Here is a 27,136-nt window from a genome sequence, read left to right on the forward strand (position 1 = left end):
GCTAAAGATGATTTTACATAGAAATGCCAAGCGTGAATTTTTTAATAAAATGAATTAATATATAGAATGCTAAAGATGATTTTACATAGAAATGCCAAGCATGACTACAAAAAGATCACAAATACTGCTGATTTTAAGATGGAATTAAATTAACTCTAAGAAATATAACTCAACTGGTCAGACTCTAGATTTACTCTTTAAAGGTTACTAATTCGAGTTCCACAAACCTCAAGGCCAAAGTCATTAAAGATTTACATGGTCGTTAACTTTAGGGTCCATGAAATTAGTCGAGGTACATACAAGCTGACCCGGACATTCACGTTAATTAAAAAAAAATGAAACGAAATTTTTAGTGTGTTTTTCTTATTATAATATTTTGTTGGGTCTAGCTAGTTCACATATGCAAGTCAGCTCCTCCACCGTTTGATGAAAAATAGGTGAAATTTCAAATTAGTCTCTAACATATTATCCAATTCTCAATTCAGTCCTAAAACTAAACATTTTAGCAGCTATATCTAAAATGTTTCAGACATCGGCGTTTTATAGCAACAAAAAAACAAACACTGATCTAATGAAAGTACCCAGTAGACAAATGTCTGGAACATTAGGAACCTGTTTTGTCACTCAAAATTAGGCACTAAATTGAGATTTTTCCCTTTAAAATAAAAATGGGGGAAATGAAAGTACCCAGTAGATAAATTAGGGGTCCTCTAACGTTACTGGCTTACTGAACATGGGAGAAATTACGGTAAGCTACTCTCTTAAAAAGGATGCTCGTTTTGTACAGCTACTCTCTTTCTCATCTGCTCCTCTCAAATTTGCATTACAGTTGGTCATCTTCTATTTTTTGTTTCTGATTTACAAAAAAGATTAATGGGCATGTCAAAATCCTTAAAAAACCAACTATCAGAAATTATACAAGGAAGAAAACTGAAGAAAAACCAGCTACCATAGACATCAAACAAAATATAAAAACAGAAATGAGGGCCAAACTTCATGGTTCATAGATGCCTACCAAGTTAAATTCCAGAAAACAAGAACATGAATATAGATGGCAGTATCATTGAATCAATCCCCTTTTGATCGGAAATGAAAAGGAGATAACAGAGCTGATAAGAGGACTTCAATGATGGTAGAGAAGCACCCAATCTTGCATAGAAAAGATATACAAATGGTTTTTATAATGAAAAGCTCTACCTGCTCAAGTAAGTTGATGAAATCTTTACCATGTCTGATCTGTTCCATGAAGCAAAATTCCGTCTCGTAATCAGCAGAAGGAGCCATCCCCTTAATGTAAAACAGTCAACTTTGATTTGTTATTTGAGAGAGTCCATCCTGCAAAACAAAGAAATAGGCATCTCTAAAACGACAAATATCATGAACAAAAGCCTTTGTCAACCAAAAGGGCTCCTATTGCAGTTTTTCATTTATTTGGTTTGCACATATTAGTCTTTCTTTTTTCTTTGACATAAGTTCTTTGACTCCAGAAAACTTTCAAAAGATTATCAGATCTTTGTTTTCATACATCAGCAATCGTACTGTCTACTGCAGCTTCTTTCCTATTCTTGTAACGAACAACATGCTCCTGATAATTTTCAAGCTCTTTCTCCAATTTCTCAATGAACTGACTTGTATGCTCAAGTGACTGCTCGTACCTATATTTTTCCAGGGCCTGCAATTTTCAAAAGGAAAACCACTATAACGCCAGTAATTGAGTATTAACAAGATAAAGTAATACCTAGACCTTCACTGCACAGGATTAATGGGTGGTCAACAAGCCAACAAATAATCTTTATTACCAAGAATTGATTCATGTAACCATGAAAAAAGACATTGCTAACTTTATTAAGAAGATGAGTTAAAATTAACCGTGATTTCCGATGGCCAACAGTACATATTTTCCAGAAAAAAAAATTAAAAAAATATAAAACTAAATGGTTGGCTTATAGACTATCTTCGAGAATTTTTAAACAAAGAGATTTAGTCAAATACAAAATTCCAGATGATTCAAAAACCATACATGAACTATACACTAAATTCCCTTTCAAGGAACGACCTCCTAAATACACAATGATGCTATGTCAAATGTGTTGTCGCTACTAACAAAATAACCTGACCAAATAATATGCTGCCACCTACAGCACAGGCCTTTTCCCCTTGGCAAGGGATCAAGAATTTTCATCAATTCACTTCCTATGCTTGGATCACTATAACAGATTAAGCCATTCAAGTGCTGTTCAGTTATCCAAACCATTCAAAATAACAAAAACTTGATTCCTCCCGGTTCATTGAGATTTTGGGGCAAAAAAAACCAAAAAGAATGAAAAGGCAAAGCCCTGATGAGACGTTCCTCGGGAAATGTTGTGTGAACGCTGAAAATACTTTCCCCATAAGAGAATGACAGTTGCATCAGTCTATCCCACCATAATAAGCCAAAACCTTTTAAAAGTCTCACCTAATGCAAACTACAACCTTCTGAAATTTGAATTGTTTGCAACCTTCTGAAAATCAAATCCTCCCACACTAACCTTCACCACATGCCTACAAAGACTAGTATTTCCTCAGGAAATGTTGTGTCAAAGCTGAAAATACTTTCCCCATAAGAGAATGACAATTGCATCAGTCTATCCCACCATAATAAGCCAAAACCTTTTAAAAGTCTCACCTAATGCAACCTACAACCTTCTGAAATTTCAGTTGTTTGCAACCTTCTGAAAACCGAATCCTCCCATGCTCACCTTCACCGCCGCATGCCTACAAAGACTAGTATTTCCTCAGGAAATGTTGTGTCAGAGCTGAAAATACTTTCCTCGTAAGAGAATGACAGTTGCATCAGTCTATCCCACCATAATAAGCCAAAACCTTTTAAAAGTCTCACCTAATGCAAACTACAACCTTCTGAAATTTGAGTTGTTGGCAAACTTCTGAAAATCGAATCCTCCCACGCTTACCTTCACATGACTACAAAGACTAGTATTTCCATAACAACATCAAGAGAAAAAGCCTGGTAAGAGTACTAGCTTGCCAACCCATAATCCCCTCACACCTTGAAGATTGCAAACTGTGTCCTCGTCTACCAAATAGTTTTCAATTTCAGTGAGTCGTTGAAAATACTGAACCAGAAAGAAAGAAAAAGAGAGCAAGATGCAGAGAAAACATTGAGCTCTAAAACAGAAAAAAAGATAAGAAATTATAGCAACATAGCTGTACAACAAAAGTCCCTCAGGAATAAAAACCAGAGTGGACAATCTTCTACCAATATCTTTTAGGCATAAAATGTGCCCATTAACAGAAAAAAATTCACAAGAAAGTTAGTGATCTATTATTGCTTTCCTATCAAACAAAAAATTTAGAAAACTGAAGCTTCGAACTATTAGCTCCTCCACAAAATTTTTGAAGTTCATATCCTACCAGAATATTGAAACTATTTAAGCAATGAACAGTCCTGAAAATATGTATTTATCAAGAAGGCATTTAGCGAAACCAGCAGAAAAGAAGAGGAAAAAAAAAACCTGTTCCAAGTTCATAAAAACAGCCACGGTAGTGAACCTGGGAAATTGGGGTGGATTTCGGGAACTTCACTCTGAGCTATATTTTCAATTGAAACAATATGCTAATTCAACTGATATTTCAAAGGTAAAAAAAAAAAAACTAGGCAAACTCACTTTATCTTTAGATAGGGTATCTGGAGGGGACATGATTTTTGGCTGCACATAGTTCTTTCCCCTGTAGAAAATAATGGTGTTGTCAGGTCTTATGTCAATAGCGATCCCTTTGCTAAGTCGAGCAAGCTCTTCAGCATATTCATCAATTTGGCCTGGCTTGCAAGGTTTGCAAGTAACCTTGACGGTTTCGTGCTTCTTCCAATGAAGATGCATATTGAGAACAACGCCTCCAAAAACCCCTCGTCGGCCAACTGGAACGTAGTTTTTCTTCTTCTCGCCAGTACGCTTGAGGTAATGCTTCTCCTCTTCTGTTAATATTTCAGGATCATATGCTTCACCTGGGGTTTTGGGGACTTCAAGTTTCCTGAGCTTTTCAATCAACCATGCTTCCTTCCTTTTGGCCTGAGCCAAAAAACAAAATTTAAGAACATGCAAGCCCAGCTTGAAAAAAAGTAAAATAAAAAAATGGTCCAACCTTTTCAAGTTTATATCTAATCCTAACTTCAGGATTAGGAGAATTCATTTTCTTTTTGGCCTTGAGGCGATAGAACCGGAGTTCATTAAGTTTCGCCTTTTTAGACATTTTAACATATCTGGGCACCTTTTTCATACTTTTCTTCTCTTTTGCTGAATACCCATCTTTAGTAATCGAAAATCTAACAAAATCATTGTCTGTCCTCAGCTCCAATGATGCAGTGCTCATATGCCTTGCAAAATTTTCAAGAACAACACCAGGTCTTTGTGCCCATAAAAAACAGCATACAACAGATGGTGTGTGATTAAAACTGTCCGACTGGTTTTGAATTAGTAGATTACGGTACCAAGTTAAAGATTCCCTGCATAAATAAATGGCAGTCACAGAGAACAAAAAAAAACATAATTATTAAAGAAAAAACATAATGCAAAGGAGAGGAGAAGAGAAGAGAAGAGAAGAGAAGAAAACACACTTTCTGATAGCGAAGCTAAGCCGGCGACCAATGCCCACGCCTCCTCTTATTGAAGCTGCTATACCCAACATTATTATTATTATCATTAATTCACCGAACCATCATAGCTGATGACCACATTCAGAGCTTGATTTATTAGTAGCAAATTCAACTCAAGTTTTCTGCTGTTTTTTTTTGTGAGAGAGAGAGAGAGAGAGATGTCTTCTTTTTAATTGTGTGTTTTATTGGGACAAATTGTCGAAAACCTTTCATGCAACAGGGAAAGTGCTTACAGAGCTGGTTAGAAATTGTGATTTAGGCTATATAAGGCCAAGTCTTATATCATGGTTGGTAATGGTGGCGTGGTCTTGGGTGGTTCACAATGGAATGATTTGCGATTCGTGTGGGAACTATGGTGTCTAGGGTGGTGTCAACGTGATGTGAGGTGGTGGGTTATGGAAGCTGGTCACAACAGCATGATGTTATGTTTTAGCCGGTGCTAATCAATGGTTGTGATTAAAAGAAAATTTATTAGTTTTTGGATTTTATAAATGTTAATTTATTTCATTTTTTGTTTGATTTCCTTTAATAACATTTTTCATTTACTTTTATTTTTTGAAATATTATTTTGATTATCATATTATACTATACTTTAAAAAATGTAAAAAAAACACTATATATTTTCTATAAACATTAACTCAATGCATTTTTGACCACACTATAAATATAGTATTTACACTATGGACGACACTTTAGCATCTAGAATGCATTGTCTTTTCTGTTTATTAGTCAAAAAATATTGTTGGGTCTGGTTAGGCCGCTAGATATTTCCATTTTTTTTTGTCTTTTTAGATTTTCTTTTCTTTTCACTCATTTCATTTTTTTCATACAATAAAAAGAAAATAAATTGATAGAACTTTTTTTTATATTATACAAAAGTTGGGTAATGATAATTTTTTTTTTTCATTTCAGGTTGGGTCGAATTTTCTTATTAAAGCATGTCTGTTTTTGCGTTAAAAATGCTTTAAAAAAATTGAATTTTTTTTTTTTTTTAATTCAAATTAATATTTTTTTATATTTGTGTATTATTTTGATGTGATGATATAAAAAATCAATGTTAAAAAATAAAAAAAATATTATCTCAATATATATTTTTAAAAAAACTATTTTAAAAAATAACCATTAAGTAATAATATAATAGCTAGCATATTAGCCCACGCTCCGCAGCGGGTCAAAATTTTTTTTTTAAATGTCAAAATGTTTGAGATGGGTTAAAAGCACGGAATGTATTTATACCATCACCATCTTCAAATAAAACATTTTCTACAGTAGCACCATGAATAGCGCATAGCATAGAAGTGCTCAATACACCGGCAACTAATTTCTTTTCCTTTAATTTTTTTCTTTTAAGATATTTCCAATTTTTTTTCTTTTCTCTTATTGAACTTTTTTTATATTGTAAAGAGAAAATAAATTGATATGACTTTTTTTAAATTGTATAAAAGTTAGGTGATGATAATTTTTTGTCATTTGAGGTTGGGTTGAATTTTCTTTTAAAACATGTTTGTTTTTGCGTTTCAAAAATGCTTTTAAAAAGAATTTTTTTTTTATTTTTACTTCAAATTAATATTTTTTATGTTTTTGTATTATTTTGATGTGATGACAGACCCAAGGAGCTAGACCCAAAAATATTGACTCTAGTTTGGCCACAGACCCAATGCTATTGGGTTTGGTTCTGCTGCCAGACCCAAAGATATTGGGTCTAGCTCCGCAGCCAGACTCAAGACACTTAAAATCAAGCTTTATATTTTTTTTTACATGTAAAATAAAAAATTTTATTGATTCGTTGTAAAGTGTGTGCTAATATGCTAGTTTATGTATAAATTGTGTTTTTTTATTACATTTCCAAATATAAAGTGGTCACTTACAATACAAACTCGTGTCACACCAATAACAAAAATAAAAGGCTATAATCCATTAAAAAAATGATTTATGACTCAATTTATTATTTTATTGTTTTATAATTACTCAAGTCTTTAATATATCATTAATTTCTTAATTATATCTATAATATTTATTATATTCATATTTAATATCTAATTCTTTAAAATTTTCTATTTAAATTGACATAATTGATAGATTAAGCTATTTATACTAAAAAATTATATAAAAACAAATTTTATAGATAAATATAAATAGAGATACAAAACATGTCATTAATCCATTTTATTCAAGCCAACTTTAAGTGACATAGAATTCAAGAATTTAATATCATTTATATATAAAAAAACACCTTTTACTTATTATTTGTGATTAGTAACTTAATTTTACAAAAAAAAAAAAAAACATCTGACCATGCATGTGATGATATTGAAAATATCTCACCAAACGTTATTATAAATAGAGAATTTTGCAAAATTTGTTTGATTTTTATTATCTAAAATTAAATATCACTTAGTGATTAAAAACGGTCACTTTGTTTTCAACTTTTTAAATTCAAGTCTTTTAAGCTAACATTTCAAAGAATTTATTAAATTTCTATAAATGTTAAATATTTCAAAGCATAAATTATAAAACATATTGTAAGGCATGTCAAGAAAATTGTATGTATGAGTGAAAAGATAATTATTGGAATGGTTATATGTAGAGGATTAAGGAATTATGTGTAAATGTATAATATAAATTGGTTGCGAACTTGTTTGGATGTGTTGTATGGAAAATAATACTGATGAAATTCAAATTGGAATATGTGAGTGATAATAATTGTTATGTGGAATTGTAGGAGAAGCAGGCACGACAAGACTCAACTTCTTGAGAACTTGGACAGTAAAAGTTAAGATAAGAGATTTACTCTATTTATCTAATTAAACGTAGTTTGGAATTTGTTAAATTTATGATAGTTAGTTGATTATGTTGTGTATTTGTATTATTAATTAAAGGCGTATGCCTTCAACACAGAAATTGGTATGTGTTGTAATTAAATGCATAGGTGAAAAACTAATGGTATGTTATAAATTGTGATTGACCGTAACAACGGTAAATTACTTATAATTGACTTTCAACCACAACAACATAAATTTTTATGTATGAACTATTATCAATCGTAACGGTGATAATCATGTTTAATTTGTATTTGACCATAATGATAAAAAATTCTATATAAGAACTATTATCGATCATAACAGCAATAATCACGTGTAATTCGTGTTTGACCATGACATCGAGAAAGAAAAAGTCAATGTCAGAAATATATGGTTGACGAGAACAATAAAATAACTAACATGTTAGAAAGCCAGTCGACCGATAAATGGATATTATTGTGAGATTCATACCCGGTGATGAGCTATGTTGTGGAACTAGTTACCCAGCAATAGGGCTAGTGCCCGGTGATGGGCTATGTTATGGAATTAGTTACCTGAAAATGAGGCTATTGCCTGGTGATAGGCTATGTTATAGAACTGGTTACTCGAAAATGGGTCTAGTGCCTGGTGATGGACTATGTTGTGGAACTAGTTACCCGATAATAGAGCTATTGCCCGATGATGGGCTATGTTGCGAAACTAGTTATTTGGTAATAGGGCTAGTGCCCAATAATGGGCTATGTTGTTGAACTAGTTACCTAGTAATGAGACTAGTGCCTGAAAATGGACTAGTGGCATCAATTTATTTGATGAATGGAATATGTAATTCAGTTTAAATGGATTTGTATGGAGTTGTTATTGCCTGATGACCGACTGGTTGAATTGTTAACAAAATCTTGGGTGAAACCCAACTGTTAAATAGAAGTGGTAAATTATGCTTATGGCATTGAGTGTTGGATTAATAAGAATTTGTGATTGAGTTCATGCCATAAATGTTTTGTTGAATTCTATTCTTGAATTGTGATATAATAAAGGTCCAGGATGGTTGAACCATGAAATTATTTGGGATGGTTGAACCATGAAATTGTTTAGAACGTTTGTGGATAAATAAAAATAATAATATTTCTAGGATTTTCAATGATTCATGTTTGGCAAATTATCTGAAATGCGATAAAAAATAAGGTTATTATATGAAATTACTCGTGTGATAATGACGTTGGAATTTTATAAAATGTTTGGTATAGGAAATGGCAAGACAACATTTAGATAGATTTTTGGATAAAAGAAACTCAATCGAAATCTCACTAAGTTAGGAAAGTTTCCATTAGAAATAATAAGTCAAGGTAAAGTGCAAGCCTTAAGTCTTTTCGGAAAAGAGTCAAAAATAGTATGAAGGATCATAACTTGGGTTAAAAAAGAAATTGAAACGATGAAACCTAGTGATGATAAGTATGAACTACGAGAGATTAAACTAGACAAATAATCGTTCAAAAGGTTAAAATAGCAAATCACGTGGTAAGAGAACATGAGTGTTTGGTTAGAATAAATTGAGTATTTTGGAAGCTGAAAGGACATAAATATGTTTGGGAGATGAAAAGTGACATAATTTAAACATATTATGAATTAAAACACTGGTGTGAACCAAATATGGTCGTGATACACATACACACACAATCATACAAATTAGATGTGTTTGATGAACCAAATTGTGGCATGAATTAACATATTGGGAATAAGAATTTTTCATAATGTGATTGCTATAATTAAATAAGCACTATGATGAAATAAAAGTTCATTAAGAATTGAGTGAAATGTACTAAATTGGAATATGACATAGATTGATGTATTTACTAAAAAGTTGGTGAAATTAGTTTTGCTTATATCAATGATATATGTGTGTTTAATATGTATTTATTGCAATATACTCTAATATTATAAAAATAAATTATTTTTAGGGTTATTACTGACTCAGATAGAACAATAGACCTTACCTAGCATTTCTTTTGGTTAGGTGATGATGATGTAATTTTTTAATAAATTGAATACCTTCTGTAATATAAATGAAATCAACATTAAGGATGTTTCGTAACTTAATTATTAATCTCTTTTATTGGGGTTGTAATATGACATTAAATCTATTTTAGTTTTATTCAATTAATATTGTATGTAATTAGTTCATATATTTTGTTTATGTCACTTGGTGTAAAATAGTTATACTATTGTACACCCGGACATCGTGACGACCGATTAAAAATAAATCTCTTGGAAAAAGAACAAATATCTGACATCTTGTTCTTTGGAGGAAAAATATCTTGTTTAAAAAGTTGTCACCTAGTACTATGTTCACTAGTAACCCTAAATGGTCACCAAAAATTATATGGTATGAGACTGATTACGTGAAATGGAAGATAATATCACCCCTTAAACGTCCAACCTGAAGCAAATTGCATTACTGGTTTTGTCTTAAATTACTAAGAGTTTGTCTTTGTTCTATTTTTAAGGTCATCCTATAATATTTCCGATTCTGACGTTAGTAAATATTCACCTATGAATATTTTTAACTCTGGCGTTGGTAAATATTGTGCAATCCACAAAGTACGGTGTTCCTGACCCTGCTGCCAGTGAATAAATCCGCAAAATTTGAATTTAAATGAAGAAGAAACAGTTTTTTTCGGGGGTTGGATCTAACCCAGCTATACAGGCCCAACCGGGTTTAGCCCAAACCAATAACCCAGTTTGGCCACTATGCATGCATGCATGAATTATTCATGCATGCTATATATAGTGCGAACGTAATTATAATTACCTTCGCACTATATCAAAGAGTTGAATTTGCAAAGTGGGGAAGAGACTCACCTGGAGTTGCCGAACTGGAGCTGCGGTCCCGGGAAGAAGAGAGGAAGCTGACTCCGGTGGAGAAGAGCTTCTCACGACAGAGCTAATGGACGCTGGCTGGATGAGCACGGCGGGGAGAGAGGGTTGCCTGTTGCAGCTTGTTGCGGTTCATGTCTGGTGCAGAGCTGCTCGCTAGATGAAGATCTTCTCGGTGGTGACTGTCACGGTTCATTAAAAGAAGGTTGCTGCTGGGGGAGCAAGAGTGTAGCTGATGGAGGTGTCTAGTGTTTTTAGTGAGGAGGAAAGGAGGAGTGACCTATGGCCGAGATGAAAGTACCTCTCTATTGCTGCCAGCTTGCACGCCTACGGTGGCTGAGGTTGGTGATGGTTGTGTGCTGGTGGTGACGGCTAATTAAGAAGGAGGAACTCCACTGCTGGTGAAGAAACAAACTCTGTTATGGTTAAGGGATGGCTTTATGGTTGCTCTTGGTTTAACAGAAAATGCAGAAAACAAAACGGTCTTTAATCCCAGGGAGATATATAGGAGGCTTGTGTTGTGAGGTGGAGTTGGCGGCTGGTAGTGCTGCTTAAAGGATATGCACGCCGCTGCTAGGTTGCAGAAAAGGAAGCAACGCTGCTGCTATGACCATGATGATTAAACTTTACTGTTACCGTGACTGGGAGTAACGAACTCTGCTGTTGCTGCTGAGAGGAGTTGTTGACTTGAGCTTGGTCTGTGGGTGAAGATGGCAGGAAGGAGAAGGTGAAACACCAAGCTTCGTTTTTGTGAGGATGAGCTGGTTATGCACAATGATGTTCTTGTTTTTTTTTTTTTTTTTTTTCCGAGTGATGTGCTCTTAGGTTTTTTTTTTCCGTAATGGATTGTCTGGGGTTTCTTGTAATGGCTTCCTCTTCTTTTTTTTGTGCATACACCGATCAAGATCTGTATTTATACTACAAGAGTCACATCATGTATAAGAAACAAAGTTTTAATCAAAATTATTTTTTTCTTTGAAGTTTAAATTTGATTAAAAATTAAATTTGAAAGCGGATAATTATCATTATCTTAAAGATAAGGATAAAATGACAAAAGCACATTGTAGTATTTAGTTTTCGCACAAGTTGATAAATCACACTTTTTATCGAAATAAATTTTTGATCTTTTAATTTTACATTCTAAACCCCTTTTAAAATTAAATTGAAAGCTAACGGGTCAAAATTGGGTTACAACAGTTGCCTTCTCTTTACAATACTTAGGTTGCAAAGGCTTTGAAAAATTTATTTTCTTTTGACTTTGTATAGTAAGTTTGTAAAGAAAAATAAACGTTAAAACCCTAACTCTTATATTTTTTTCTTTTTTTTTTGAAAAATACAGAGATTTTTCATAAAGGGGTCTCATTATAATGGGTGACCAACCCAGGTAAAAAAATACAAAGATTTATTTTTTTAGAAGTGGTTTCATTGTAATGGATGACCTACTCAGGTGAAAAAATACAAAGATTTTTTTTAAAAAAATCTATTTGTAATGAGTATTATAATTCTATATGAGTTGTGTAATGAAAAATTAGGAAGGATAGATGAATTCTATTCTTGTTTTGGCGATGTCATTGGTAAAGATCCAGGAAGTTTGAATAGTGTTGAGAATGTGATATAATTATGTATATAGGAGTAGATGATTTGAGAATGGTCCACATTAAAGGAAATTCTATCTAAATTTCAGTAAAGTCTTAAATGATATAAAGGTTGGAAACATGATGCTAATATGTTAAAAAAAATATTACCCTAATTTCAATGGGTCAAGACTCGAAAGGTTGTGAAAATATTGAGTCGTTACACATATAATCATATTGTTTACTTAATAAAATAAAAGCACTAATATCATAATAAGAAAGCAAATACATCTACATATAAAATTTTCATATCGAGGTCAAACAATTATAATTCTATTTATCTCATTGCTACCCATCCATCCAACCCCATCATGGAGTATTAATTTCAACCTTATCATATCTAAAAATATAAGTCTTTGATGGCTTCATATCACACGCCTACCACACAACGAGATAGACCCTAACACTTATAATATTTTATAATATATATATAAAATAATGATATCTAAAAAAATGATTTAAAATACACCAAGAGATAAAAATAACCTTCAACAGCCATTATAGTGTTTCTGTTATATATATTGTGTATCCTAGCTAGGTCCTACTTTATAGTGTTAGGACTCCTATCAAATTAAAAAATATAATATAGGAAGCTTTTAAATTCCTTCACTTTTTAATGAGGTCTGTAATTTGAAAAATTTATGATGAAAAATTAATTTATATCCTTTTTCTTGACTATGTACGATCGCCTATAATTAATTTTTTCAATTTTGCTTGAATCTTTATTTTATAAAATATAATCCCTTTTTGTTTTTCTCTTATTCATCTATCTCCCATTATATTATTTTATCTTCCCATCATCCTTATCCTCTTTTTCTTTCTTTCCTATCATTCCACTCCGTAATCTCTCTTTTTCATTTGTATTTTTGTATTGTATTTTATTTTATAAAATCTTTCTCACATTATAATAAAATAAGCATAAATGTCAAATATTATGAAATAATAAAAAATTAATTGAATCGCATAATATATATATATATATATATATATATATATATATATATATATATATATATAAAAAGTAAGGGTATAAAATGAATTATGACTATTGCCCCTCTTTGAAATACTTATGGTATAAGAAATTGCTTGAAAATTAAAAGATATATATTTTTTTTAGCTCAAAACTCTCTTTCTTCTTCTTCGCTCCTTTTCTCCCGGCATTTTTTCCCTCTAACTTTGGTCTCCCTTTTTCCTTGCTTTTTTCCCTTTTATTTATAGGCTAGATGGAAGTTCCTAGAACCGTTCTTGATGAAGTGACCATTGGTTCCTTCAATAATCTTAATTTCCCACCATGGTTATACCCTTTTGGCTAAAACATTGGCCTTTTTGTACCATTTTTGCAGCGACTTTAGAGGGTTAGATCAATATTTCTTTATAAGCATGTATTGCACATGCATGGGAGGGATGGTGGGTTATTTGGCATTTGTAGAAGGTGGCATGCGAGAGAGAAAATTCCAGCCAAAACCATGAAAAAAAAAGAAGAAAGAAAAATAGTGGCAGAAATCATGCACAAGGAAGAGGGTACTATTTGAACCCATGTACATAAATTACATCTTTTTTATGCTTTTTTTTTTTGTTATTATTGTTATAAGTGAAACACGCCTTTTCACTTTAAATAAAATGATGTTGTTTTAACTTTAATAAAATTTTTATATTTTTAAAGAGGTCTTTTAATTTTTATTTTTTATTGAATCCATTTCTTGGATTTTTAATTTTTATATTATTTTTATTTAATTTTAATTTTTTTTCTCAATTTCATTTCTAATTGAATTAAAATGATCATTGCATGTTGTCGCCTTTTCTAATTCAGTCCTTAGCTTTCAAATTTTTAATTGTTTAGCCAATTTCAACCCTTTTCACTATATTTCTTTTCAATTTCATCTCTAATTATTATTATTTTTTTTATTTATTCTTTGATTGAAATATTTTTCTTTGCTATCTCTTTTTCCTCCATTTTTATAAGATATTTGAGAGAAGTAAAAAATGGTGTGTTTAAAAAATCAAAATAGAAAATAGTAAACAAAGAATGATGTGTTTTCATTTTGTCAATATTTTAAAAATTCATATTTTTATTTTAAAAAATAATAGATTCCATGAAAAGGGGGGTATTTTCAGTAATAGAAAATATTTTTTCTTTTTTCTTTTCAGTTTTTTTTCTTTTTCAATTTTCTTTTTCAATGGAAAATTAGAAAATATGTTCATTTGTTGAAAATGAAAATAAATAATTTTATAAAAAATAAAAATATATCAAGATTACAAATATTTATTTTATTTTATTCAAAATAAAAATTATCATGAAAAAGTTATATTGTTAACTCAAAAAATATTCATATTGTATTTATAATAAAAAATTAAATTAAATTTATGACTCTAACTAAATATGAAAATATTCATTCTCAAAATGACATTTTTTTTTTGTTTTTTTTTTTTGATGTTGACAGATTTGATGAACCAATGTTACACGATAAATTCGGAAAATTTATAAAGACAAATTCAAAATAAAAAAATATTAAAATATAAAGCTGAGAAAAAAAAGGATGAAGATGAAAAAAAATGAAAAAGAAATAAAAAAAAGGGTAAAAAAATATCCGCTTCACCATTTATATGAATAGTGTAGCAGGTGAGGTGGCAAGTCAATTATTTTTGTTGAATGATGAAATAAAAAAAAATAAATAGGAAAATAAAATAAATAGGAAAAATGTAAAGATAAAAAAAATAAAATAACATTAAAAAAAGCATGCTTCATTGTTGATATAAATAATAAAGTAGGTGAGATAATAAACTAGTTTTTTTAGATAATGTTTGGTATACTGAATAATATTATATGGATGGGACGAAACTAAAGAAGGCCAAATTAAACTAAATAAATAATTATTTTATTTTATTTAATGTTTGAGGTGTAGATGATAACATTTATTTTAGCCCAAAGATTTAAATTTCACAATTTTCTCAACACAATCTGATTTTATTTTTAAGTAATTTCTTTTCGCAGAAGACTCATGGACACTGTTGATAAAAGGATTTGACATAATCGGAGGGTTAATTGCTGGAGGTTTGAGTTTTGAAGATGGTGAGAAGAATGCGCGCGAGGTGATTTAGAGAGTTTGTAATTGGCGGTGGAGGACGAGAGATTTTTTTTTTTTTTAGTTTAATGTAGGTGTTCGGGTCAGCTTGCGCGTACCTCGACTAATTTCACGGGCCCTGAAGTTAACGACCATGTAAGGCTCCAGTGATCATTATATGAGCAACCACAGGGCTCGAACCTGAGACTACAGAGAAAGCAAATCTCTTTATCCTAACCTCTAGAGAAAACGGCAATGTAACGGCTGTTGATAGTGTTGTTTAGGAGAGAGGCTGTCTGTTTTGTGTAATCTTCCGATTAAAATGCCAGTTCATATTCCGATGAAGAATGAGGCTGGTCCAGTCATTATTATTATTATTATTATTATTATTATGCTTTTAAATTTGGAAGTTGTTAAAATTCAGACAAGGGGAATTTACTGGGTGTTAAACGTTAGTGTTATATTTTATACTAAGGGTATTATAGTCTTATCTCTTTTAGTAGACACAAATTTCTCGGATAAAAATTATTTTTTGTATTACCTAAATATACATTATATAATTTCACAAAAATATTATATATCGAATCTATTTTTATCCATTATATCAAACACTCCCTCCCCTATTACAGTGTAAGTAAAATTATTTGATATTTTTATTTAGTTAATATTATAGTACAATTATAAATTACTTGAAAAGTACAGTAAAGAAAATAGATGCTATTGCATCAGTAACCTATGCAACAATATTGTCGGTCATATTAATTGTTTTAGCATAAAAACAAAATGTTGTTAACGTGTTTTTTAATAGATTTTTTTTCATAATAAATTCAAAACTCAATGAATATTAGACAACATTTTTTTTAAATATTAAAATAATAATATATTTAACAAAAAAAATTAAATACTTAGATGAAGACCTATTAAATTAACTTGTGCTAACCTAGGATAACCTGCCAAATTCAAAAACCCGAGTAATAAAACTGTGATAATCCTATAAAAAGTAAATAAAAAAACTCATGAAACTCAATTATCAATCAACAAAATGTTTAAAGATGAAATTGAAAAAAAAAACTCAATTAAAAAAACAAAAAAAAAACAATTCAAGTCAACTTGGAATAACCTTCCAAACTTGCGATCGAGGTCATGAAAATGAGATAACCCCATGGAAAAACATTTTAAAAAATAATTATAAAGCTCAATTCCCCACAAATCCAATATTGAAGGATTGAATTAGAGAACAAAAATTAAAATTTAAAAAAGAAAAAAAATATATTAAAGTCAACCTGAGTTAGCTTGTTAAATTCACGACCCAAGTTAGCCAATAAACAATGTACATCGCATGCGTCATCCAAGTGCAACAAACCTTCTCACACTCTAGCTTGTGAGTTACATGCAACAATCACTTCCCTCCATTTCATTCAATTCAGTCCCGCAATGCTAATCTTAATTTCAAATTTGATCTCTAAAGCTTCAATTGTTCTAAATTAATAAAATCAAATTGTATTTTATTAAATTAAACATCGATCGAGCATCAATTTTATTTTATTTTTTTGACATTGTGAGAACCCAACTTGAAGTCAATCAAAGCAAGACACTAATTCGAATCTCATATAAACCTAATTTGAAAAGATAAAATTAAAAAAAAAAAAAGACTTGAGTGATAAAAAACAATTATGGCACTATTAATTATACGATTCAATCTGTGTCTTGATTTACAATTGTTATCTTAAATGTTTCAGTTTCTTTTATAATTATAATTTATGTAAGTGATTTAAGAATTATTATGTAGATTGCCTCGTTGCACATTTTTCTTATCTTTTTACCGTTTGTCTGCTTCCATAATTTTGACAATCATGTATAATCAAGTATAATTTTCAATAAAGTTAATTATTTTGTGACCTTCAATGAGAAAATATTTTTCTATTTACTTCCTAAGAAATACGAAACGAAATTGATTTGTTACTACTAGCAGGATAGATTTGAAAGTGTTGCGGTGAGCAAGACTTTCGAGCTCATTTTGATAATCTTTAACATGCTAAAATAATAATTTCCCGAAAGAATAACATCCAAAAACAATACTCACATTGTTCTTCATGATAATTGATATAAAACCAATACATTAGCAGTACTACATGCCAGCAAGTGGGGGAGAAGAAGCGGGGAAAACCAAGGCAGCGCCTTAGCTTAGCCTAATGATCCATGCCGTACGAGTTACAAAACTGCACTCTTCATGTTCCTCATGAAATGGTAACCATGGCACCCATTCACGGCTTTACGTTTAACATCATAACACAAAGTTGAAATGGGTGATCCAAGGCCATGTCCATCATTGTCATAGTCATCGTCTCTTTCATCAAACCTGTAACAGATAAGCGATCTTGCACTAGAAAAACAGTAGCTCTTTTTAGATTTTGAATTCATGAAGTTTGATTGTGATGAATAAAATGGCGAACAAGATGACGACGACGAGGAGGTTGAAGACATTGAAGATGATGGCGACATACGAGTCCTTTTAGGGACGAACCTATGGAATAAAGTGGTCAAGATATTTGGGTTTGCATTATTCTTGTGCATGGAGTTTGATTTTGAAGATGAATGATATGAAGGAGGAGGTGTCAAGGGAGGGAGACAGGTATCAGCAAGTGTGTGCTTTGGAGTACCTGGCCTTGATTCCCACATGAATGGAATTGCACCTGAAGCACCTCCATAATATACCCTGTTCGAAGAATTGGCCATGGAGGATTCTTTGGACATAATCCTTGTGAAGAACTTGTCATTTTGTTTGATTTCAAGTGATTGTTGAGATACTTCCTGCCCATCACTCGGCATTTTGGGATTTGCTAGCTAGCTAGGCAGGCAGGCAGGCTGCTGAAGTTCTTAGGTCTGCAAATCTGAAGGATTCAAGATCCGGGAATGAAGCTGATGATCATAAAGAATGGAATACCTCTCTGGTTCTCTCTCTCGCTCTGTGTGTGTGTGTGTGTCTGAATGAGTCTTTGGCAGTGTTAGCAGATTACGGATTAATTAAGGTTGCAGAAGAGACGGTTGGGGCTCATTAAATACGCCGAAAAAAAGAACACGTGTTAGCATTGATTTGTGAAACCTTGTCTCAACATGGTGTCAAGTAACAACAAATGCTTACATCAAAATAATATTTTGAAAATATATAAATGAAGTGAGACATCCTTATTTATTACATTACATTATATTAGTATAAAAAACTTAAAAGAGATTGTTCTTGGAATAATATTTTGTTAATTTTTATTAACCTTTATTTTTTATTTATTTATTTATTTATTTTTATTTTAATTATTTATATTATATTGACTGAAAATTAAATTTTATAATTTTTTTTATAAGTTATCACGGTCTCAAAACAACGTCTTAATATTAGGTTGGTACTAATTAAATTTTATTGTTTATAAAATATTAAAAATAAATGGGCAAAAATTGAAAGTGAGAAAAAAAATACATTCCTTTTTTTTTTGTATTATGTTGTCAAGGCCTTTTTGGAAAAAAAAAATACCTTCATATTTTTTTCAATTTCTTTTCGGACCCTTTTAGTTTGAAAGTTGTACTTTTTAATTCAAAAATTTATTTTGTTCACATATCAGTCCCTGAGTTTAAAAGAAAAGAGAGAAATTAAGTCATTGAAAAATAAAAGCGAGATTACCTTAACAAAAAAATCAACTTTGGTGTCAAAATATTCCTCTTAAAGATAGTAGTCTCACTTAAGTGTTTTTTTACCTTTCATATTCCTAGAAAAATTAGATTGAGGTTAGAGATAATTTTTTTGATTGAATTTTGTGTTTTTAAATTGATTTGGATTTTTTTAGATGAGGAATGAATTTATTGAGGTTGTTAGAGTTTTTTTTAGGTATTTTTAGAAGAAAATATGTTAAAATTTAGTTTTTTGGCCTAAAAATCCCCAACCTAATTTTTCATCAACCTCTCTTGTTACTAAAAACTAGACAAGCATATGACACATTGTTTGTTTTTTTTTTTTTTTATCATAACCCAGTTTTTAACTCCCCATTATTTTTTAAATAAAAAATTCAAAAAAAATTATTTTTAATAAATTCAGTTAATTTTAATCATTTTGTTATTTTTCATCACTTTTATTTATTTTTATGTGTCAAGTTAAGTTAGGAATAAAAAAAAAGTTGCACACTCTGTACAATACTTACAATATGAAGTCATGAAAAACATTTTTTTCATAGGCTCTGTGTAGTAGTAAGATTGTAAAGAAAATGGTATTTTTAAAAAATCTAAATTATGTCAACTTAGAGGTGACCATCTTCTCTGCAAAAATTTAAAATTGGTTTATTTTAGAGACGACCATTCATTTTTATGGAAAAAAAAATGAAAATTGGGTCAATTTGAAGACAACCACCCTTTTTTGCAAAAATAAAAAATAAAAATCGGGTCAACTTGGAAACGACCACTCTCTTTACAAGGAACTAAAATCAAAACACGTTGGATTCAAACAAGTTAAAGGAAACCTTTTGGGTTTAAATTTGCTAGAGTTTTCTAGACTTGAAATTGCTAAGAACCTTGGTGGGTTCAAATTTTTTTAGAGTCTCGTTGGACTCAAATTGGTTGGAGCCTTACTGGGCTCAAAATTATAATGAACATTGCTACGTTCAAATTTGTTAGAGTCTTGTTATACTTAAATTTATTAGAGTCTTTCTGAGCTTAAAATTGCAATGAATCTTGTTGGGTTTAAATTTGCTAGGTTAACATGTGGGCCTCATAAGATCATTGCATAGTAATAAATAAATACTTATTTGTTAGAGATATAGGTCTTTTTTTTTCCCGTTGATGCGTTTGAGTTTGTTGCTTCCGTCTTGAAGTCCTTTAGTTGTTTAAATCACTATTACGCTCATGTCCAAATACATAAATTATCTAATCATTTTTATAATGCTTAAAGAATGGTAGTATTGCCCCCAATTATAATTCTTCCCCCTTGTTGTTTTAAGAGACTTTACACCCTCTTGTAATGTTTGGAGAGTGTCGATTTTGCCCTTCATCTTGGGAATTGGCTGCACAGTTTTTTATTTTATTTTTTATTATGAGAATATTGACTTCATATACAACTTGCCTTTTATTTGTGATTTTACTCCCTATTCACTCTTCTGATAGATTTGACACGTTCAACTACCACTTGGAGAGTGATAATTTGCTCTCTTCCTAGTTTATTTTGATTTTAGAAGACTTAACTCCATTTACTGCTGCTCATCTTTAATAATAATTAAAAAAAATAGGGTTGTTAGCTCCACCAATTTCAGTTCGTGAAGTTCTTCTTGCTAGCATTCTATCTACAACATTAAATTTTTAGAAGGCTCACATCCATTATCATCATTCAAAATATTTCAAACTAAAATATTATCAATTGATTTAGCCATGTTCTTTAAACAACATCTCCCCTAGTTGAGGAGGTGAACACCCATCATCATCATTTAGATTCTTTTAGATAGGCATTCCACCTTCATTATCATAAAATTACTCTTAAGATAATTATTCACCCACATGAGGTACACATACATCAACATTATTGACAAGACCACAAGATTGATGTCTTCTCCCAAGTGCAGGAGTATCGAAGTAATAAATAACCCGACAAGACCGGATTCGAACCACAGGGAGGTTAATTGTATAAATTATAAATAACAACAACAACAACAATAATAATAAAGAAAGCTTTGAGATGTAATATTGATATAAGGATTAAACAATGATAAAAACAATTGTCAAGGTTAGAGGATCCACTAATGGTATTTCAAACAAGTATAGTATAAACACTTATTACTCAACTGGAAACCACACACAAAGGAGGTTCCAATCGGATTATAAATTGTTAACATGATTACATTAGTTATCTTATTCGAATAATGCTAATACTTGTAAATGTTGTCAGGCATTCATGATTATAACTTATGTTAACAACAAATCAAGTTCCTTTCATAGCACAGGTGTCGGTTATACTATACGATTGGGCTATGAAAGTGCCAAGTATTTGTTGTACCAAGGGTTATACAACATAAATCTAGATTAACCATTTAACAAGTAAAGTATTAAAAGTGAACAAGATAACAAATATAAAACATGTTAGTATCAAACATTAAGGTCCATGTTGAGTTTATATTATACTTATTCTTACACCATTAGTGTAACCTTTTCACATTGACATGAAAAACTTAACTAAACATAATGAAAGAGAGAAACATAAATAAACAAGGAAAGGAAATGAAAAGCATAAGCAAGAGATTAATATAAGCAAAACTTAAGCATTACAAAATATAAAGAGAGAGCAAGAGTATGATCTTGATCTGAAAACCAAGATGCCTAAATACATGGCAAATGCCTCCTTTTATAGGCCAAAATTCAGAACTATTGATTTGTTGACTAATTGATGAGTGAGTGGCCACATCTTGACTTGGTGACAATTCTTATCTTCTTGTCTGCCAAAATCATCATTGATAACGTCATAATTTGAACAGACTTAAATCATGAAAGTTCTAGGAAATTGTCTCAGCTTTCCAGGGTAAAAAATTGAGATCATTTGGACTTCTAGAACTCGAGATATGGGTTGAACACTAAACAGTGTCTGGGCTGCAGGACAGATTCAGATGTTTTTGTTGTTGCTACAATTTGAACTTGAAAACGGCCTTGTTAAATCTTGGACTCCTCATGAAAGTTGTAGACCTATGTTTTACCTTTCCATCCATATAAAATAAACCTAAATCCGAGATCTACAGCTTCATATATGACCCGATTACCGAACAATGTTCCAGTTTGGACTGCACCAACATCTCTTTTCTAAGTTTGGCTATCTCTTTGTCCTTTCAATTTCAGTACTTCAACTCATCAATCAATTCTTTCATTTATGTGATAGGCCTGCATTTAAGATGAACATTTACCATAAATTAAAGGTATCTTATATTATTAGATATGTTATTATAAAACATGCTTTAGTTAAGGAGTTATTGATACTTCAAGTGCAAAATGATGATATAAAACCTTGATAAAAATGCACTTTTAAGTACTAATCAATTATCTTTGCCATGAACTTTGCAAAATTATTTTTCATGACTTGGGATCAGATCGTAAATTTTAATGATTGATTCATTTAAGTCCAATTATTGAAATAAATCATTAGGATTTAAATTTGAAAGTATTTTCATGTTGATTAAATTTTTTTGGTCGAGAACCTAAAACACCATTCAATGCTAAGATAAACTTTTGGATATTTGATTGACATATAGAGCGAGGGTTCTTTGAGCTTGAGAGAGAAAAAAAATTGGTTATAACTGCTCAGATAAATTTTTGCATAGAAAATTTGGCAAGAAAAGGTTTCAAAGGTATTTTTTAGCTTTCAAAACGGAGAACATCCTGCTTTGTATTGCGTTAAACTTGTACATTTATTGGTAAATATTGCATGACATACAGTGTATATTCAGGTTATGATTTTTCTCTTCTTTTTTTTTTAGAGACTACCATCTTTGAACCCAAATAAGTTTTTTTTTTTTTTTATTAGAAAAAACTTTTAAAGGCATGTAATATAAGTTATGATTCATAATTATGAAAGAATGGATATGCATGGGACTCAAGTGGTGTTTAAGGGTTAAAAGATGTAGAATCATTTATTTCATACATAGATCTTTTAGGCTTGTCGCCTATATTTTTTTCTTTTTGATGACCAATCTCATTATGGTCTTAATTCTCCAAGTTTTTTTTTATGTTTTATCATTCGAGATTTATTTTTCAATTAGGGACATTTTGAAGAGTGTTTTTTTTTTTTTTTTCTTTTTGTCTCTCTTTTGTGAAACTTATCCCTTTTTATATTTGCCTTTAATTAAGGATGCTTTAGAGAGTTTTTTTATTTTTATTTTTTCTTGCTCTTTTTATGACACTTCTATCTTTTTTGACATTTTTCTACTTCGAGAATTTTAAAAATTTACCTCTAGTATGTGAGGTAATCCTAGTCAAGGGTTATCATCCAAAAAAAAATCATTTATAATTCAAATGGGGACAACAATAGGTAATTTTCATAATTGTGAAGGGATTATTAAGATGACATTTCTTCATCTCAAATCCAAACTTGGTTTTGCTTATAAATATATTAGCCTCATTTGCAACAATTAAAAAAACCATATGGTAAACTTTAGAGAATATGTGGTGGGCATAAGTCGGACCACAATCCAAATGCATACTAGTTGCAATCACCAAATCATTTGATCCAGCTTTGGACATAGTGGGTCTCCTCTTGTCAATCACCAAATGCATACTAGTTCACAAAATTCAAATAGCAAAACATTTTCGTTTTCTCATCAAATCTTCCAAACATTTCAAGCTTTTAAAGATGGTTTGTTTTTATTTTCATGTCAAAACTTGACGTAGTGGGTCTCCTCTTGTTGGTTTGGCTTAATTGAATGAAAGTTGAAAATCTGAAAGCTAGGGACTATAATGAAAAAGCTAGAAAAATTACAGGACTCAAACAAACATAATTTCAACCAATTCAAGAAAAATATTCAGGAATTAAACCTAGATTTTTAGTTACAATCATTAGCAATTCAAGCCCCATCTATTCAATCCCAATCCAGAATTAAATCCCTAAATCCTAGCCTCACACTTATTTTTCCCTCATAATTCTAGTTGTTCCTCTATCCATTAAACCAGATCCTACACATTGAAGAAAAAGGAATTGTCTTGGCCTTTTCTCTCATATACCACAGTCCCCTTCTTCTACTTTAAAGAAAATAATAAAATAAAAACCACAGACCATAGACGCTTTTATTGCCTAATCTTCATCAATGCAACCCAAAAAATTCTCCTCCTCCATCTCCAACCAAGCCACCAGCCACACCACTACGCCAACCACCAGACCTCACTCTCCCTACCAATGACCTCCTTACACCTCCACATTCTCCAATCAAACTAGCATAATAACCATAATTCAATCTAACAAAATTTAACATAAACAAATCAAAAAATTATTCTAACAATAAATAGATCACATATTAAAGGTCAAATTAACCTTTACAAGTCGTCATAGTTGGCTGGAATGGAAAGAAAATTGTTAGAAAAAAAAAAACAATATCTAAGCTTGTATAGTCCAACGCTAAATGACTAGTCTGGCTTTTGAGGTGTTTTGTTTCATTATAATTTTTTTTAAAATTTTCTTTATTTGCTTTTCTTCGAGTATTTATTTTTGCTATTTTATAATTAAAAAATAAATTTAAAAATCAGATTTATTAAACTCAGTTGAGTTCATGACCTGAATTACAGGTTAACCTAAATTAACTTTGGTTAATTTAAGATATCGTCATCTTAATATTAAAAAAAATAATTTCTCTTGAAAATTTCTTAGATCAAATCGAGTTTTTACTGACCATCTTGGTTTCCTTTGGAATTGAAACTTGGGCTAGTAAAAGTGTTGGGTTAGGAGGTTTCAATGTTGAATCATTAGGCCGATTTTAATGACACTGCCGAAACATTCTCTGCGACAGCATGCTATATATATATATATATATACTCTGTTAGAAAATATGTGAATTAACACACATATATATTTTCTTATATTAGAAAAATTATGGTGTGAACAACAGTGATGCGCGAGCCAAGCTATGTATATTTGAAGTGTGACCAACGAAATTTGTTGACATAGTGGGCTAGCTATGTACATACTGATAAGATGGTAGATGCATCATTAATAGTCTTTTGTTTTTATGGAAAAGAGTCTAGGACTATGAGTCTATGACACTGAGTAAGATCCGTACGTGGGTGTATTCGAACCGTCCATCACAACAAGATGGTGGAGCAGCAAGGATATATGGTTAGAGGGAAAAATAAATGAGAACTGGTAGTGGTCCATAACTCCATGAAAAGCTACTTTAATGATGGGAGTTGTAAGGGAAGGCGGATGATAGGTGGTGCTGGCTAAGGCTCATACCTGTGCTGTGCTGCTTGTTTTTAGAGCCTCTTTTTGGTCCACACGAAGACGGAATTAAACTCCTCACCGCTGCCAAATCTTATTCAGGACCACCTTCGAGATTGTCATCTACAAGGTGATCATTGATGCTAACAATTCAGGCTCATTTAATTTTGGCACAATGGAATCCAGGCGGTATTATTCATTAAAGCTTGTCGGAGAGATCAAGCTCTAACATAATGTGCATTGATGATGCCTTGTTCAGCGAGTTCCGGTGAAGCAAGCCATGTGAGACTTGTCCAATGAACAAGTTTCCGTATAATGCTGATATGACAGTAGTTGTTTGGCGATTTATTACAAGGAAGATTGATGAGGAAAAAACAAACACGTTTTCAAACAAAGTAAACGCAAGTCAACACTGCTTAAGAAATTAGTTTTTGAAAAAGAAGAAAGAAAGATTCATTTACAATTTAATAAGTGGAGTATTCTGTGATGGATCATGCCTAATTTTTAGTTGATTCTCAGGGTCGTATTCTGTGAGCCCACTAGCAGATCATGTCTAGTTTCACTTAACGAAGAGGTTGAATTTAGTGCACTTCCTTGTAATCAATCTTGAGAAAAGAGGTTGAATTTGTAAGGCTAACACATTACCTTGAGAAACTCAGAATCCTGAATTGAAGAGGACGGCATTTACCAGTAAACCAACGGTTGTGTTTAAACTATGAGCCTTAGAAAGCACATGCGCATGTGCAAACAGAACACTCTGAATCAAGTCTCTCCTGCTTTGAGCTAGTTTCATGAATTATCTGGTACCTTTGTTCCTGCTTGAACATACATATGCCTGCACATGAATACAATCTCCTTCTGAAATTATAAGTTTACATTGTTTTACCTCAGTCAAAGCTCACACTATCTCCCTTTTTCTAGGTAGAAAACAAAGCTGCAGGGCTGGGCTTTGTAGGGGCTCCTTTGACCCTTGCTTCATATGTAGTGGAAGGTGGTTCGTCAAAGCACTTTACCAAAGTAAAGAGATTAGCTTTCTCCCAGCCCAAGGTAAATTTGTGCTAATCTCTCTTGTTTGTAGTTTTCTGGATATAGGACATGCTGCACCTGCTAATCCTACTTGCAGCGAATGTAATGAAACTAAATTTCAAGTGGCCATTTTTTCTATTCCCAGATTCCCCACGAATTACTTCAGACCTCTATGGCAAAATACATTCAATATCAAGCTGACAGTGGAGCTCAAACTGTTCAAATCTTTGCCTCGTGGGCCACAGAACTTAGCCCTGTGGATTTTGAGGAGTTTAGTCTTCCATACTTGAAGCAGATTGTGGACACTGTGAATCAATCCCATCCAAATCTCCCACTAATCCTTCATGCCAGCGGATCTGGAGGCTTGCTTGAGCGGCTAGCTTTGACAGATGTAGATGTTGTTAGCATGGATTGGTCAGTTGATATGGCTGAAGGTAGGAGGCGACTGGGGCCTGATGTAGCAGTTCAGGGAAATGTAGATCCTGGTGTTTTATTTCGGTCAAAGGAATTCATAACTAATCGAATCAATGATGTCGTCAGAAAAGCCGGTAAAGGAAAACATATACTGAATCTTGGTCATGGAATTGTAGTAGGCACACCTGAGGAGAATGTTGCTCATTTTCTTGAGGTTGCTAAAAGAATCAGATAATAACACGGCATGTGACTAGAAGATTTTTTGCAAATTTGAGATTTATTTATTTTTATTAGTTTTTCTACACGGGGTAAAAGAGATTCGGATAAAAAAAAAAAAAAAAAGCTAAGAAGAAGAGAAAGTTGAAGAAGAGAGGATCAGGGTTGTTAAAGCATGTAACTTTGTGATTTTTATTCAATTCATCAACAACAATCTAATATTTAGAAAAACAAGATATAAATACTAAAATTCTAACTAAAACAAATTATTGAGCTTATAGTCCACTAAATAAAATACCCAACAATAATTAAATTAAACTTAACAAATAAAGTTTAATTAATAATCCTCAACTAAAAGTTCAAATAAATTAAAACAAAACATATGTTAAAGTCCAATCTCTATATGGTTTGGGTTACCCTTCATCGTCTATGATCATACAAGTGCGTAAACAATGTCTCGAGTCAGGTGTCGCCACCAATTCTCTCGGGGTTGGAGAAACTCGACTCCGTCGAGTGTAATTTAA

The 27,136-nt window shown here is 31.5% G+C and overlaps 3 protein-coding genes and 1 long non-coding RNA gene across 6 annotated transcripts; 1 reads left to right on the forward strand and 3 right to left on the reverse strand.

The window, feature by feature from the left end:
- Positions 1-931: 931 nt before the first annotated feature.
- LOC112323801 (uncharacterized CRM domain-containing protein At3g25440, chloroplastic) lies at positions 932-5,087 on the reverse strand. Of its 3 annotated transcripts, XR_008057035.1 has the most exons (6): positions 4,613-5,087; positions 4,141-4,501; positions 3,666-4,067; positions 3,513-3,588; positions 1,526-1,672; positions 932-1,335 (listed from the first exon to the last, which is right to left on the reverse strand). XR_008057035.1 is itself a non-coding variant. In XM_024583260.2 (5 exons), the coding sequence occupies exons 1-5, from the start codon at positions 4,696-4,698 to the stop codon at positions 1,303-1,305; spliced, it is 1,029 nt and encodes a 342-aa protein (XP_024439028.1). In that variant the 5' UTR covers positions 4,699-5,087; the 3' UTR covers positions 932-1,302. The 3 variants fall into 3 exon arrangements, 2 of the variants coding, with proteins under 2 accessions (XP_024439028.1, XP_024439006.1); XM_024583260.2 differs by lacking the exon at positions 3,513-3,588; XM_024583238.2 differs by having other exon boundaries at positions 932-1,672.
- LOC127904162 (uncharacterized) lies at positions 1,964-3,505 on the reverse strand. Its single transcript, XR_008057036.1, has 2 exons — positions 2,650-3,505; positions 1,964-2,439 (listed from the first exon to the last, which is right to left on the reverse strand). It is a non-coding gene; the product is annotated as an uncharacterized LOC127904162 (long non-coding RNA).
- An 11,992-nt stretch (positions 5,088-17,079) lies between the features above and the next one.
- Positions 17,080-18,027, reverse strand: LOC18109329 (uncharacterized). Its single transcript, XM_024583531.2, has one exon. The coding sequence runs from the start codon at positions 17,846-17,848 to the stop codon at positions 17,231-17,233; it is 618 nt and encodes a 205-aa protein (XP_024439299.2). The 5' UTR covers positions 17,849-18,027; the 3' UTR covers positions 17,080-17,230.
- Positions 18,028-25,279: 7,252 nt separating this feature from the next.
- Positions 25,280-26,665, forward strand: LOC18104210 (uroporphyrinogen decarboxylase, chloroplastic). Its single transcript, XM_024582972.2, has 2 exons — positions 25,280-26,003; positions 26,128-26,665. The coding sequence occupies exon 2, from the start codon at positions 26,155-26,157 to the stop codon at positions 26,629-26,631; it is 477 nt and encodes a 158-aa protein (XP_024438740.1). The 5' UTR covers positions 25,280-26,003; positions 26,128-26,154; the 3' UTR covers positions 26,632-26,665.
- The last annotated feature ends 471 nt before the right edge of the window (positions 26,666-27,136 follow it).

Source organism: Populus trichocarpa, chromosome 13 (genome assembly GCF_000002775.5).
Source record: "Populus trichocarpa isolate Nisqually-1 chromosome 13, P.trichocarpa_v4.1, whole genome shotgun sequence".
NCBI classification, from domain to species: Eukaryota; Viridiplantae; Streptophyta; class Magnoliopsida; order Malpighiales; family Salicaceae; genus Populus; species Populus trichocarpa.

Bases quoted from the DNA above. Each gene is read 5' to 3' on its own strand.
- LOC112323801 (XM_024583260.2), bottom strand. From the start codon at position 4,698: ATGATAATAATAATAATGTTGGGTATAGCAGCTTCAATAAGAGGAGGC. The intron at 4,502-4,612 runs GTGTGTTTTCTT...TTATTTATGCAG, and splicing joins CTTAGCTTCGCTATCAGAAA to GGAATCTTTAACTTGGTACC. The intron at 1,673-3,665 runs GTGAGTTTGCCT...TGAAAATTGCAG, and splicing joins ATACCCTATCTAAAGATAAA to GCCCTGGAAAAATATAGGTA.
- LOC18109329 (XM_024583531.2), bottom strand. From the start codon at position 17,848: ATGCCGAGTGATGGGCAGGAAGTATCTCAACAATCACTTGAAATCAAA.
- LOC18104210 (XM_024582972.2), top strand. From the start codon at position 26,155: ATGGCAAAATACATTCAATATCAAGCTGACAGTGGAGCTCAAACTGTT.